Source organism: Acanthopagrus latus, chromosome 24 (assembly GCF_904848185.1).
Source record: "Acanthopagrus latus isolate v.2019 chromosome 24, fAcaLat1.1, whole genome shotgun sequence".
NCBI classification, from domain to species: Eukaryota; Metazoa; Chordata; class Actinopteri; order Spariformes; family Sparidae; genus Acanthopagrus; species Acanthopagrus latus.
Genome location: NC_051062.1, coordinates 2,672,895 through 2,689,164, shown reverse-complemented (window position 1 = coordinate 2,689,164; position 16,270 = coordinate 2,672,895). Strand labels below are relative to the sequence as shown.

At 42.2% G+C, this 16,270-nt stretch overlaps 1 protein-coding gene across 1 annotated transcript; it reads right to left on the bottom strand.

The window, feature by feature from the left end:
* Nucleotides 1-17: 17 nt before the first annotated feature.
* On the bottom strand, nt 18-16,149 carry fam207a (family with sequence similarity 207 member A). The gene is made up of 6 exons (XM_037091839.1): nt 15,388-16,149; nt 15,007-15,127; nt 3,407-3,475; nt 2,035-2,209; nt 558-623; nt 18-440 (listed from the first exon to the last, which is right to left on the bottom strand). The coding sequence occupies exons 1-6, from the start codon at nt 15,583-15,585 to the stop codon at nt 314-316; spliced, it is 756 nt and encodes a 251-aa protein (XP_036947734.1). The 5' UTR covers nt 15,586-16,149; the 3' UTR covers nt 18-313.
* Between the last annotated feature and the right edge of the window lie 121 nt (nt 16,150-16,270).

Genomic DNA, 16,270 nt, shown 5'->3' with positions numbered 1-16,270 from the left:
GGAAAACACAAAACAGCTGATTGTTAAATGTACAGTGATTTATTACCGAAGAGGAAAATGTGGATAATAAAACTGAAGGATATCCATTACAGTCAGCGGGGACAAATATTACACTTGATGCGACTCGCGTTTGTGTGGGAGCAGCATCCTTTAGTCAGTGGGTGAGATGGGACGGGGTGTCAGGCTCTTCCTTTAAACCCTAGGGATGTACCAGGTCGGGTCGCCCCTCACAAAATCCAGTCGTGGTCTGGGATCTGTCGGTAAACGTCTGTAGAGTTACCTCAGTCTCACAGAGTTGAGCTGTAAGCGGCTGTTAGCTGGGACCTTGCTCTTCTTCCTGCCTCATCCTCTTCCGCAGCTGCTCGCCGATATCAGCCAGAGGGTTCATTTTCGCGGAGAGGGTCTTCACCGCGTCACTGAACCGGCTGCTCTCAGTTTCCCTATGGAGAAGGGTCAAACACATACATGTTCAGATAAAGTTAGCAACACTTTACTGCTAAATGTGCAGGATGATGGAACCTAATGTCAAAGAAGGAACAACGTGAAAAGCTGCTTACAGGAGTTTGCGTTTCTGCGACTGTTTCATCTGACTGAAGTCTGTTGGCTCAGGTCTCTTCACCGGCCTGAAGAAGAGAGGCAGGACGAAGGAAAAGGACATGTTAACACTGACCACTACAACAGAACGCAGTACAGTCCTGCATTTAAGGTTATTTTCAGTGGGATGCTGATGAGACCTGAATCTGCATTTTGGCCTCACACATTCAGAGACCAGATCAGGTTCAGCTGCCTGAACTTCTGACCTGCCACATTACCCTGAGTCCTGTTTGAGCTGTGACAGTGAGGCTAATCCATCTTCCTGAAGAGGATTTCAAATGACTCATTCTGACAGGACACAAGAGTGTGGACACGAGCCATACAACAGTCTGATCACTATCCATAGACACGGGGGGGGGGGGAAGTCATGTTCTCATGACAATGTAACTATTTAGACTCCATTCTTTAAATCTAATCTATCTTTTCCACTCTCAGGGCCCCTTCTGCCTGCCAGAGTCCCCACAGGGAAGGTAGGACACAAAGTAAACCAGAAAACAGACTTTATCTCACTCTCAGTGGAATCAGATCTCAGGCAGGCGTAAACACAACCTGTACCGTTTCGCCGAATAAAGGTCGCCACAACTTTGCCTCTCTGTTAACTCAGACTATCAATTCAACACAACTTCATTCATCTCTGTCAGTGAAACTGTATGTAGCAGCTCTTGTTCCGGCCTGATTTTAACATCTTTACAGAGACCTTTCTCCAGCACAATATCTCGGATCACGCCGTCAGACTGGACGGTGTTCCGATCCGACTGAGCACAGGACCACAGCTGATGAGAGGCGAACAGTGTTTAGAACAACGATGCTCGGTGCTCGCACACAGTCGATGGATGGACAGTGTTTACCTGCTGGCAAACTTTCCATATGAAGATGCAAAACATGTTATCATCACCATCTTCTTGTTGCTGCTGCTTCCATTCAGCCTGACGCAAATTCAATAGATGCACTACGTGTTTATGTGTATTTGTATATAAATAACTGTACTGCTATTGTTTCCTTTTACACTGAACAGCATATCATACTACATACAGAAGACTTTAGTCTAGTTTGTAACTGTTAATAAACGACATTCTGAATTAGACACATTGGGTTTTTTTCAGTAGCTGATAGCTGAAGCAGCAGAGGAGTAAGACATCTCACCTTTCTTATCTCTGTTGTGAGGTGCACAAGGAATAGTAGTGACAAGGAAGCCACTGACAACATCACAGCGGTTATATTCTAATACCTATTATTTCAGTCTCTGTTTGTGTATTACTAACAGCGTGACAACAGTCGACAGATTGAGCCGCGTCAGTCCGTCTGCTCGTCCTGACGCCATCGCAGCTGTCTTTAACTCACATCTAATCTTCTCAAGAACAAAGGAAATGTGAGAATTACGGAGCGCCGCGCTTAAAATGGACACCTGATGCCCGGCGCAGCGGGCACCTCGGCACTTACACTTTGTTCTTCCTGCTTTTGCGGCGAGCAGTGGGAGCTGTGGCTGCGGGGGCGATGAGCTGAGAGAGCTCCGGCAGGGCGTCGGCCAGCGGCCTCATGTCTCCCACCACGGGCGTGGCCTGCCTCCGGGCCTCGGCCGCCTGCTGCTCTTTGGCCTGTTTGATGGAGCTGATCTCTGAGAGGAAGCGAGGAGCGAGAGGGAGAGTTACATCCAAGCTCAGCACAACAATTAGAAGCGAAGCAGGACTGAGCGGCAGTTGAGGGTGAGAGGTCTCCATCTGCTGCACACAGCTCCATTTACAGTAAAATGTCAGTGTGAAGCGTGGAACAGTTTAAAGGTCTGCTGAGACCAGGGACATTTTACAGTCTGATGCTGGTGTTTTACTACCAAGCTCATGAACGCAGCCTTTCATCAGGCTGGAAACACACACACACACTCCACACATCTTACACCAACAGTCGACTATAATAATAGTCATATATCAATGAGCCTTGACCAACAGTACACAGGACTCAGAAAATGCCCGTATCCTGAGAGCAGCAGCCTGGCAGAGAGAAATAGTAGTAGTCCCCAGCCTCAAACACTGGCCTGAGCCCGTAAACATCTCCACTGGTCGTACTGTACCGTCCCGACCCCTTGTCCATGATCCGAACAGAGCTGATATTTCATTCTAATTTTCTTCTAATTCCTGAAAGCTGTCAGCTATGGAGCCGCTCTTGGGTTTCAGCAGGATTGAGTCGCACGGCCATTAGCACCTAATTATACGCCTGAACAGGATATGTGTTGTGTTACCCAGGAATTGATTGGCTCAGCAGAAGGGTACGGTTACAGGCCTGATCGCAATTATGGGAGATGATGGCGGCAGCCATGATGTTGGGGAGAGGAGTTATAAGCACAGACTGACTCAAAGATGGGCCTCCAGCCAGAAAGCCCAAAGCTCAGAGACGATAGAAAAATATCGAATAGTTGGCTGTATATATATATATATTTTTTTATCAATATAGGAAATTTGTTGGGGACTACTTTCAGTGGCACGTTTAGTGCTCTGGTGAGCATTTGTGGCGGCAGGCTGGTGTATGTAGGACTTAGTAATAATAAACTGGTTTGCAACAAATCATAAATAAAACGTGAATAAACAAAACCTGTTAAACATTAATAAGGGAGAATTCACAGATGCCCAGATGGTTATGATTTGCTCGTCCAAGATGTAATTTAAATATGTTGAATTAAAAGATTTACATCCCACTTCCACTGCTAGAAGAGAGGATGGTACCATATATTCAGGGGTGATTTTGTAAAAATGAATAATGTCAAAACTGTGTTCTGACCCGTGTCAGTCCCACTTAAATGCTGAGCGCTGCACAAACTCACTGTTGAGCCATCTCTCCCTCCTCTCCTTCATCTTCTCTTTCTTTGACTTGACTTTCTTCTCTTCTGGGCCTGTAAAAAAACACAGACACACACACACACACACACACACACACACAGAGAGAGACAGAGCGAGAGAGAGAGAGTTACGTGACAGCACACATCAAACTCATCTAGGCTTCACTCAGCAGAGGGAGAAGTGTACTAATTAAACATGAAAAGAGGCAAATTCATAAATGTGTTAAAGATACATCAAAGGTGGCGAGGGACAGACTTGGCTGCAAGCTAGAGCCAGCCTCCACCCTCCCCACCCTCCCCACCCTCTCCACCCTCTCCCTGGGTGAGAGCAGTGAGAGAGGGAAGGCTGGATGACAACACACGCTGAGCTCTGTTTAGCACAGCAGCAGGCTTCTGATTTTCAACACCTTTTATTGCAAATGAGATCTGAGGAGAAAATATGGATGGTGCTTCACTTTCGAGTATACATGCATGAAAAGTCCTTACGAGAAGTTTGAAATTCTAAAAGCTAGCGAGCTCACATGTCAACAGGTCCATCTGTATGACAACCGAGCACATCGTATCTGCTGCTAAAGACTCGAGAAGCTTTGAAAAAAACTGGACATCGAGTGAGGATTTCTTTAGGCACTAGTTTTTCAATCTTCATCTACGTCATTTTGTACTTGATCTGGTGTCATAATTCAAAAGACTTCTGACAAGACTGTGTCATTTGCTTTCAGCATTTCTGCACAAAAAAGGACCTTTTCTTATTCACCGAATGAATAAAAACAGATGGATGAAGTTAACTTTCTGTAGTCTAAAACTTACTCAAGGCAACAACTTTCTTTCGTCTGTTACATTTTCACTGATTCAACCATTTTAAACATTTAATGACACAACACAGCTGTTATCATTAACCTGTATTAATATATGTCTAAATGATTAGGTAAGCCAGGTTATCTGTCTCACTCTTTGGCCAGATGTTGGCTGTGATGCAGTGACTTTTTTTTTTTTTACGTTTCACAAAATAAGACATTTTACAAGTAACAGCAACATAAAACAATGTTTTGTTGTGTTTTTGTGAATGTGTTTAGTGTACTGTTTGCAAAAATGTGTTGTGCAACATATAAATAGGGATTAACCAATTCCTGTGCAATACAGAGGCCACCACACAAGAATAGATCCAGACTGCAACTAGTCATTTGTCACATTATTTAATGGGATTTATAACGAAAACATTCAATTATTTATATCATTAATAATAATCAGATCTTTTTTTTTAATTTCAGTGGAAGAAAAATGTAAAAGAAAGTGCACAAATTGAAGATAGAGTCAGTTGCAACAGTCCTATTTACGTCCCCCTCTTTGTGGGAAGAACATCCTGAGGCTGCGTGGGAAAGTTTTTAATTGTAATTTTATCAGCAAAGCCACCTTGAGGTCCCCTGTGGTCCGGACAGAGAAGCTGGGGTGGCATCGATATACTCTGACAGTGTGTGTGTGTGTGTGTGTGTGTGTGTGTGTGTGTGTGTGTGTGTGTGTGTGTGTGTGTGTGCTAGAGAAAGAGTAAGAGAGTGAGATACAGTCAAATTACTTCAGTAACATTCTGCTCTATACCCGGATGGAAGCTTTAATCTGGCAGTGTAGAGTATAAACTACTGACTTCTGGATTTTAGTGACATGGGGTAAGTGATATTACTCTTCAGCGCAGTAGACAAGGTTACTACTGACAGAGCATGTAAAACCACATGGCTGGTGTCGAGATGTCACAAAGCACACAGACAGAAAAGCTGAGAGTGGAAAAGAAAGGCTCACAGATAATGAGGAAAAGGGGAAAACAACCACGCCAAGAGCAACATCAGTGCTCGGGCGTTTCCATTATCTGCTCTCAACGCATCGCAGTATTTTTTCAGACTGTATCCCTTCCTCTGTTTTGTCCCTGTTTGTTCTCTCCGTGCAGTGACATAAATAGGAAACTACAAGTGAGGCAAGTGAAGGAAAGAAATGTCAACCCTTGACTAAGCACTGTGTAAATAAGGCCACCGGTGTTTCCACTGGGCAGCTTTTACATTCAAAAACACATGAGAGGATCATCAAATATTCCACTACACTACACAGGAAGTTATGCTTTTAGCCTACCTTAATGCGGAACAGCAGGTGGTTCAGATTACTGTATTATTAAGTAGAGCATATTTTCCTATGAGAAGGTGCACATCAAAATAATAATGCAGAGAGCATAACAACGATTGCTTTTTGCTTAATATGTCGGCAAACCAACAAGTAAGAATATTGTGGATTGTCATTGTAAAGTTAAGATGATTAGAATGATCAAATATCACACAGTTGTCAAGAGAAGGCAGGTTAGGTTTGCTTAATTTTTCCGCCCCAGAGATTAGGTAAAAAAATACACTGTATTAATAATAATAATATGGTATGTTCTCAAATGCAAGTCAGTTGTCAAACAATGGCCGACGTGCACAAATGAAGCTAGTTCCATACTGACTTTAATTCAAGATTTCCTGCAGATGCTTCAAATTAAAAGCTTTTCATAAAGGTGTATGCTCAGTGAGCTGTTGGAAGGCTTGACCTGCTTTGGAGCATTATGTTATGCTGCACTGACTGAGTGGTGAGTATGACATGGCTCTGTTCTTCGACTGGTTGGATTTGTTTGTGAACATGTGCATAATACTGAAGTCAACAGCATAAAGCAGCAGATCAGAAAACAGGAAGGTTTAAAACTAAAAGCTATTAGGAAATCAATTAGACAGGTGATCCTCTTCCTGCCTGTCAAAGTAAATAAAGAGCCGCTGCCGATATTTGAAAATGAATGGTACGATCATGAAACAGAACTCTAACTCCAACCATCGGCTCCAAGTGTGTGTTCGAACAGAGAGAGGATGAATGAGCCCTTCCCTGAATGGAGCACAGTAGTACACTTGAGTATAACAGAGGCCTGGAGGCAGTGACTGTAATCATCAATGCAGTAAAGACCTTGAACACTTGAACGTCTATGATTGGCCTGAGGGTGATGACAGACATCCAGACAGTTTGGATGATAAATTGGTTGCTGATGTATATTGAGTCAATATTGGCCTTTTTGTTCAAAACAAAATATTGGCAAATCAGGGTCACCTCTGATATGGTGGATTTGGCAGACGCAGTTTATCTGCTTATTATATATTAATTAAAGGTTGTCCATGAGCATATGCAGTTTTATTCATGAAAAGAGGCAGATAAGATCTAAAAAACAAAAAAGAATGAAGCAACAACTAAATTCATCATTACTATACCTGTTTATCTGATATTTTATGTCAAATCTGATATTTATTGTGCTTCTGCCCTCTAAATATCCTAACATGACGTTGCATCAGCTGGTTATGAATGTAACCACATACACAACAATTTACCAACCATCAAAATGGACCCAGAATTGCTGCATTCCAAACAAAGATCTGTTTTGGGGTGCTTCACACGCTTCATTATTCTCATTATTGAATGCTATGTAAACCAGATGATGCAATGTGGTGCCTGACCTTGTTTCAAAACATTGATTTGTGTGAGCTTCAGCTCTGCGGAGTTCAGGAGTCAGAGGCAACAGATAGGTCACATGTCATTTCAATGAGCACAGCAGGGTGTGATGAGTCCTGTCCCAGCAGCAGCAGCAGCAGCAGCAGCAGCAGCAGTAGTGTGCTGGCCTATTGATCCCATTTAACCCAACAACAGCCATGAGGACTGCGGCAATAGCTAAAATAATGTATATTATAATTTGTGTTCTACAGATTACATTTCAGTTTGTAGTAAGCAAGAAATGAGCTCATTCTTGTCTAAAAGGATTCAGATAATCAGCTGATCCTGAATTTCTAACAGATATCTGAGGTGCTAATGTAAAATTTAAATATTGGATGTACAGTGGTGCCCATAATAACTATAACGCATCACACTGTTGATACAACATAACAATTATAATTAAATGTTCAGACTTTGTTGCGTTAAAATGGAGATAAGTAGATCTGGCTCCATCGCCTTTGCCACTTTTGGTCATGTCCCCACTTCCATGCCAACTGTCCAAAATTTTCAAAAAAATATTTTTCAATTGGATCCTACAAAAGAAATAAACATTTTGAAGTACCTTAAAAATATATAGTTTGATTTAGATCTAGGTAGTATGGCCTTAAAATAATACCAGAACATGTATAGGCCAAATCTCCATATACAGTATTTATACACCTAAATATTTCCTCAACGTTTTAAAGACTAGCTGCCTTGCTACATGACAGTAGTACATGTGTTGAATAAACTCATAAACTGACCCCTAATCAGCAGGCTTTACCCTCTGGGGACTATGAATGTCTGTACAAAATGTCATGGCAATCCATCCAGTATTTCTTGAGATACGACAATCTTGAACAAAGTGGCACATAACCATCTCTTGAACCATAATGCCTGGAGTCAAACTATGTCTGCCTAGTGGACTCATCATGTCCTCAGCTTTAAAAGATGAAGTTGGTGAGTAAAATGAAAACTAAAGTGTAAACCAGAAAAAGACATGAAACACCCAGGTTTGTTAAGAACTACATTTCCCTCTAATGAGCTTCACCTTCCAAGGTTGAAACAATATTTGGGCAAATATTGAATCAAAATCCCCACACTGGGAGCTGTATTACGTGTGTGAAGTGTTCTGTGTACATATTCCATCTGCTGGTGTGTCAGTGGATGCTGTTCAGACAGGCACATTATCTCTCAGTCTACACACTCCAGAGATCCTGGCAGGCCTTTATCTGTCACCACAGCTAAACAACAGAAGTGTTTCTGCTGCTGTTTGCACTAAGAGAACAGGCAAAGATAGGCATCTGCTGCTGACTACAAATGCGGGTAGAGGCTGAGAAATCTAATCTCTCATGAGTGGGTGGGGGTGTCTCTTTGTGTTTTTTTTTTTTTTTTTTGGGGGGGGGGGGGGTTTACCACCACTCCAATCCCATTGGGGGCATCGTCTTCCCGCTGTTAGATGAAATGGATAGCTGTGATTACGGCTGGCTGGAAACTACCTCCTCACCTCCCCAGCCCACATCCACCCAGACTGTACATCCTGCTCAGACTCCACACCTTCCTGCACCTTCTGAGCTGGGCTGACAGCTTGGATGGGAAAGGTGGAGGTGGGCAGAGAGGGGGTTTTGGAGTTTTGAGACTTCAAAGATAAAAAGATTGGTAGACAGAAATGTGAGAAATAAATAAGTCAGAGCGGCTGAGAAGACAGAAGCCAGTTAGAAAATAAAAATTACAGGTTTTAAAAGGCCCCAGTGTCTTGGCAATAATACATGACCTGTCGTCAAATTGCTAAGTTGTTCGCACCCAGCAACAGCGGACACACATTACGAGATCACACAAGTGAGACCCGGGAATGACGCAATCCAAACAGTCCACGCTGTTTGTGCCGATTTAAAGGAGAAAAGAAAACGAAGACAGAGAAAAGACAGGATGAATTAGAATGATTGGGCAGCAAGGATTAGAAACTAAATACACATTCTACTGTCTGTTTAACATAACGCGCCTGTAACACAAAAATGCTGTTGGTGCTGTTATACTTAAGCTCTGACACATCCAATAATTTAAGAGTAATGTATCACCATGGACCTCACAGAAGGATCCATTGCTTTGACAAAGAAATATCAAGGCACTACTTGTTTCCCAGTGAGGTGTAAATGTCATGGCTTTCTGTTTCAAGGAGGTGTGAAGCCACAGTTCTGCTAGCCAGTAACAAGCACTGTGTCTGCCTCTGTGTCTTCATGGTCAAATGAGCAAGATTTGCCAATATGACCGTTAAAAGTTAATTCATATATATAACAATAGATAAAATTGAGGTATTGGTTCTGTAATTTTACATGGATTTCTTTGTTAATTGAGAAAGATTCTTGTATTATTAGTTTTTCACAACACAAATATCACAAACTAATTTCCAGTGAAGACACCGTTTGATTCCACCTTGGACTCTATTGCTCTCTGGCCTTCTTTTCCCATCATGCATTGTGCTGAGTGGTTTGTAAATTTTACTGTTTTATGAATTAAAATCCCAGTGTTACTTCTAGTTAGTGTTTGTAATGTAATGTTCAGACTTTTATTGGTTTGTGTCATTTCGTACTGGTTTGTAGCCTTTACCATTAGTGAGGTGGGTGTCCCATGGGTAGTATATCATTCTATAACATTTACTATGTTCTAACATTATATAAGAAACCAAACTAATAACAGCACTACTTTTGCAGTGCTCAACCATTTTCAGAAGTAACTTGATTGTTTGTACACGTGTTAATATTCCTATTTAAACATCAAAAAACAAAAATCAAGATCTAATGTAAAACTACAGATTAAAAAAAAAACACAATTTAATTATGGAAAATCACTATTTTTTTTTTTTTACACGATTTCTGTTATTTTACAGAATTTTTTGCACCCAAGCTACTGGAGTAATGTATTTCAATTTACAGTTTCTACATTTCACTCCAGGCTGTATGTTTTTATGTGACAGATCCACCACCCTGAACCAAAGGACCTTGTACAACTATCTGGTTTCTCACCCAGAAACCATTTTCATCTTCACAGCATCACTGACTTTCACACGCAGATAACTATTACTTCCATTGCATGCTCTGGTGCTCCGGTGCATGCAGTCGCGTTATAAAGATGCAAGTAAACATGACAGCTCTGCACAGGCAAATTTGCCCATCAGCCTAAAACCAAACAGGAAAAAAATAACAGAGACAGCAAAAGAAAAAACAAAAAAAAAAAACGCACAGCACATAGAAACAACATAGGAATGCTGACAGATTAACATTATATAATATAGCTGAAATGATAGTGATTCTTCAGTGTTCAGGCTAACAACTGATGCACATGCAGGAGTTGAGAGGATTGAGAGATGGGAGGGTAGTGTGCAGATGTGAAGGGCAGAGGACGAGGAAGAAGAGAGGAGGGAAGTGGGAAGGCGGGTGGTCTGTAGGGAGCTGACCTGAAAATAAAGAGGATCCGGGGTCTTCCCTCCAGGGTCTGATAGTGATATGATACCTCTAATTAGACTGCAGACAGAGCACTTTGTCACAAGGCCGAGGGGGATCTCAGATTAACCTCCACAGTCAGGACTTTACACTAACGGCTAAGGACAACACATACTGGCCTTTATCAAAAATACCATCTCTGAGAAAATGGACTTCACTCCATCGGTGCAGTTTTGTTTAGTACTATACTGGCTGTCTCTGAGAAACTGAGCCCTAACCCTGGAGAGTTTAATCCTACTCTCATGGTGATGATTCCACATTGAGAAACACTGGGCCTCATGCAACAACATATTTGTATAAGTCTAAATCTAAATCTCTCTGATGTTGTCCTGTCAGCTTTGCTTGCACGGGTCGGATTCACTACACTCTCTCAATAGCACAAGCTTGTATATAGCTCGTTTCATCCTCATTTCTGCCACCTGTTCACAGGGAGGTGTGCAAACATAAGACTTGATCATTAGCATAATCCATGGCCCTGAAATTGCCAAATACGGGGACCTGTTCCACCCCATTTGTGGGTAATTTTAGGAAAGTCAGCAGAGAACGAGAAAGACCCCGAGGCAGCTGCTGGAGTGAGCAAATTGTCTTTATGCTTATGTACTGAAATGTACCATTACAAAAACAACATAACAATAAAAGAGTATGATAATATACGGTGAACAGAATATTATTTGCACAAGTCTGGTCTAGTTGTTTTGCTCATTTTGTTATCATATTAAAAGTCCATATTCATTCAGTTTAATGATGATTTCAGGTCAAATGCTCCTGTAGAAACAGACAGACTTTTTTGTTCAGACACAAATTTAAATTCAAAATATGACAACGTTGCAGAATGCCACAAAGTCTCTTAAATCACCTATATGTGAGGCTGTACCAAATATCTTGTTTTAAAGCTCTTTAAAGGTTTTTTTTTTGTCTTGTAAGCCTTGGCAGGGTGTATCCAGGTGTAGTAAAAATTACAGTTCATTAATAAATATGATCTCTCTCATTTCTAACAACTTAAGTAATTTACTATAATAGTGGTAGAACCAAATAAGATTTGCTGTTAAGGTTATAGAAGTGTATCGTGCTGTTAGACAGCAGGTTCATGCTTAAAAGACTAAACACCAACAAATACAGACTTCAACACAGCAGAATATTTCCATCAATATAATTGTGTTGTAAATTATGGAAACAATCACATCTAGAGCCCGACAGATATTATTGGCTGACAATGGCCTATCGCAAATAAATAGGTATCTGTGTACATTTTGTCTCATATGTGCAGATATGTTAACATTTGTTTTTTACAAAATAAAATGCAGAAATCGTTCCCAGTAAGATGTAATGTTTCCGAGCACTGAAGTCATTTTAAAACATTAAATTTATTGTTAAACTGTTAAAATATCCTGCCTCTGTTACATATCTTTGTCACGAGTGTTTGATAACCACACTTGACCAGTCATTTGCAAAAAAAGTGAATTTCTGTATGTTATATTCTGTGTATATAAGATATTGGTTGATGTATCAATATCTGACTTTTTCACTTCTTAATTTTGGATTCTGCACCAAGAAGTCCAGTGTCCGTCAGGCTCTAATTACATCTTTTAGATTTACTGGAAATGTTTGGACGCTTGTGAATGCTAAAATGCATCCACAGACTCATTTTCAGTCAGCGTGCAATAGGAGCGGGCATATATTCATCATCGTCTTATGTTTTTTTGAACAATAATTAGCAGATTAACTGATGATGGAAATGACTGTGAATTGCAGCACTACAGAAATCGTGTTCAGTGAGATGGATTATTTTCCTCAAACATGCTTCAAGATCAGTGCTTTTAGTGCTTTTAGGTGATAAATGATTAAACGAGCGTACTTATCAGAGACAGCACCAGCCTCAGTGTCTTTCAGTAGAAGCAGGGAAACACTGATGCAGCTAAATCTTGATTTCAAGCATGAGCTAAATTTATACCACGCCTGCTCTATAAATAGAAGCGGGCCGTTGTCTGGTGAGGCTTTGTGCAGCACAGCGTGCTTTGCAACTATGCCCATATCCATCATTCCCTTCTTCAGACACATCAGCAGTCACAGAGATGCTACCACTGCACTCCATCCCGTTGATTATCTCATTGTGTCACACATTTCTGTGCCAGCTGTTTTAAGCTGCTGGCCCAAAGCTGAAGGAGATGTTCCAGCAGCCTTAATTAGAGCCACAGAAATCCCCCAAAATCCTCATCTGTGCTCTGCTGTGGAGCTGCTGTAGCAGGAGAACAATTGTAAGTCTGACACACCATCTAGTGGACAGGGAATGCAATGCAACAAGACGATCCTTGACTGTGTCCCAGTTACACTCTACTTATCAATTGTAAGCACATACTCATTTTGCAGTGTGCTCACGTTTGATCAGCACGCATACTGCATCGTTTCCTGCGAGAACACTCTCAAAATCATAACATTGCAAGGAAAAGAATATACAGACAATTACACTAACGCACCTGTCCACACATACACAAGTATCTACTTCTCAAAACCAAGCTTTATGTCTGCATTGTGGCACTTGGTACACATTAGACAATTAGCTTTTAGAAAACTAATTCCTGGGTGAATAAATTCAGAAACCCTGTTTTCAGTGTTAGGGTTACGGCAGAAACTGAGGTTTTTGGAAATGATGACGCAGACTTCCATGTTCGTCAGTGTTTGTAGCATATTGTTGGCAAATATGTACTTGGAGTATGTGCTGCAATATTACAATATTATGTTTATGTATATACTAGTCTATTCTATTTCTTACCTTTTTATTTTAATATATTGTTTATTCTTTACTATTGTTGCTGCCTTTTGTAATATTACTGTCCTTTGGCTGCTGTGGCAAAGAAATTTCCCCCTTTGTGGGACAATAAAGGAATTCTGATTCTGATTTCCGCAGTGGAGATGCACAGAAAGTTTTTATTTGACAATCGTCAGGGCACTGATTCCCATGTAGCTGCTAGCCATCAGCCTGGTTGCCTCTCGTCAGTTCCAGACTTTTCTAGCTATCAGCCGGCTTGCCTCCTGTCAACTTCAGGGGCTGCCAATCTTCAGGTGTCTCTGTTTTTGGGAACCCACCTAGCTTACAAGGTGCCCCCTCAAGAAAGTGACGCCCCCAACCTGGCTCCCAGACATCCGGCTACCTGATCTGCTGTTCCTCACCTCTGCCCTGGGACTCGTCTTCGCTGCTAACCCACTGCCCAGCCCAAGCCCATGCATAAGCTTCAGCCTGGCTACCAGCATAAGCCCAATCCCATGCCCCAGCCTCAGCCCGGCTACTAGCCCAAGCCTCAGCCTCAACCCCAGTTTCCTAGCCTCAAGTAAATTCCTTTGGTCCAGGGTCCAAATCACCTTACCACCAGCCACTGCCTCCGCCTGGCCAGCACTTGCCAGTGGTTCGTTGGCGGCAGCCCGACCAACACCTGGCAATGGTTCCCAGTCGGCAGCCTGGCCAACCAACCCCTGTATTTCTCCTTTGGTAGTCCAGCCAACATCTGCCAGTGTTTCTCTGCTGGCGGTCCAGCCGACACCTAACAGTGTTTCTCCATTGGCGGGCCGGCCAACCAACCTCTGTGTTTCTCCATCAGCAGTATGACCGACGTCGAGAAGTAATTGCCCTGGAGCAAGTGAAAGACACTGCTGAGAGCTTTCTTCAGGAGAGGGTTTAGTACAGCCAGCTAATGGTGTGTGTGGAGGTTAAAGACACGGGCAAAAGACCCTGTACTCACAGAGCGGAAGAAGGAGCTACAGTTAACCAGTGAGATCACAGAATTGCTCCAGAAGCAGATCAGCATCTTGTTGGATAAACTGAACTCTCTGAAAGAGATCAACACTCGGCTGCTTGCAGACTATCAAGACAAGAAGTGAGGCCATCAAGCTCACCTTCAAACTCTGGCAAAGGCAGAGATGCAAGACTTTTTACCACTCTGAAACTTGCAAGTCAGATCAGGAACTGCGATTCCGAGCTGCATCAGAGCAACTTCTGTCTGCACATCCTCAACAGGAGGCCAAGGCCCAGGCCCACATCAGCATCATGCTGAAGAAAAAAGACCTGGCATAATTGGCGTCTGGTCTTTAACCAGTACTTAAGCGCTGTCAGTGTGAAATGCAGCTGATGCAAAAGGCACCTGTTGAGAATGGAGAGCAGACGTGCCACAACCTGCTGTAGAGTTATCTGCCCCTGCACCACACCACTGCGATCAACAAGGCCAGGCACTCTACAGCAGCCTAGTGGTCTGTGTGGTGTGGTGTCCACTTTGTGTTGCAAGATAAAGCATAAAAATCTTTCAGCATAAAGAAATGATGAGATAATACCATTGTGTACTTATACAGAAAATAGAAAATGTCTACCTTCAATTTGCATTTTGTTTATTTCTCATCCGTGCGTATCTTTGGTTTATTTGTATGGCAGATGTGATTAACCATAATGTCCATTAAGAGTGTCCGTCTATCTTTGTGTCCCCCTGGAACAGTCACAGCACAATTGCACAACTCTAAGTATGTTAAGCATCAGTCACGGTAAAGGAGGACTATGACACAAACTGGAGCAAGTCTTACCTTTCTGAGCAGGTATGGGTACATCTGGAGGTTCCTCAAACTTCAGTGTCTGTACCAGGGCCTCTGGAGTGATTTTAGTGCCAGCAAAGATCCCACTGGGGAAGGAGCTCTCTGCTGCAGCCTGACAGGTTTTAGATTGGAAGCAAATAAGCACAGGTAAACACACCATATATGAATTTCTCCAGATCGGGTACTACAGTTTCTGATTTCATCCACCTTCTTAAGTCTCATCTAAAAAGAAGCAGGACGTCAAAATAAAGCTCTACTTTCACAGAGTAAAATAACGGAATGGCTCCCTCCAATCCCCCTGCCCACTTGACTAATATACATCCAGCATCGCATGCCCTTGCGTTGTTTATTCCCCAAGTTCTTCATACAGACCTGTTTGACATTATTCGAGGAGTCGTGCTTTTCCTTTTCCAGAAGTGGGGGACTTATTGTGTGCAGTCCCAGCACAGGAGGCTTCAGCAAACTCTGAGGGAGCGCAGTGCCGGGGGACTGTGTGAGGCTGCCCGGCCTGTCAAGCTTCACTGCCTCCTGGTGGATCTTCTGACGGACGTGTTTGATCTTCCCCACCATGTTAGTAAAGATTAGTGGGATTTATATTCGATTAAATCTAATGTATTACACAGACAAGTAGTCGTACTGCTGCTCCCCCGGTGTCGTCGGCGTGTAATGTTATCAAGTTAGCTACACTTCTAGCGGAAGTGAGTCGCATTAGCTTTCAAATAAAACGACATATTTCTTACGTGGGTGTTTATCACTTGCGTTTTATAATGCCGCGGTTTGAATATGCATATCCATAAGAGAGAAGTCACTCTCTAGCTGTTTATTATCTCTCTTTGCTCATTCTTTTTTCGGCCCCACGTGTATGACATCATATGTAGGCTAGCTTACATGGCTAACGTTAGCAAACCCTGCAATTTACTTTACGTTTTTACTGTAAATATTTTTTTTTATATATATAACTTTGCTTTGCTCTCATTTCATTCACTTACGAACGTTGTATTTCTTTGAAAATATATATACTGAACACCTAAATGGAGTTAAAATGTGTTAGTCTGAAAGAAAATACCAGAAGTGCACGTTTCTACTCCGGGGAGCTTGACATTGTTGACATGAGAAGCGTGACTGGTGTCCCTAGTTAGATGATCGGTGGAAAACCGGTTAAAAGTAAAGTTCCGCATGCTATTTCCGCTGTCACATTGCTGAAAAAAAGAAATCAGGGCCAGATTGAGCGGCACTTGTTGACGCTATAAAACAG

What these genes read in the sequence shown, in the direction of transcription:
- fam207a (XM_037091839.1), bottom strand. Translation starts at nt 15,585, where the DNA reads ATGGTGGGGAAGATCAAACACGTCCGTCAGAAGATCCACCAGGAGGCA. An exon ending in GAGGGAGAGATGGCTCAACA is followed by an intron (nt 2,210 to 3,406) that starts GTGAGTTTGTGC and finishes GCTTCCTCTCAG; the next exon opens with AGATCAGCTCCATCAAACAG. An exon ending in TCGCAGAAACGCAAACTCCT is followed by an intron (nt 441 to 557) that starts GTAAGCAGCTTT and finishes CCTTCTCCATAG; the next exon opens with GGAAACTGAGAGCAGCCGGT.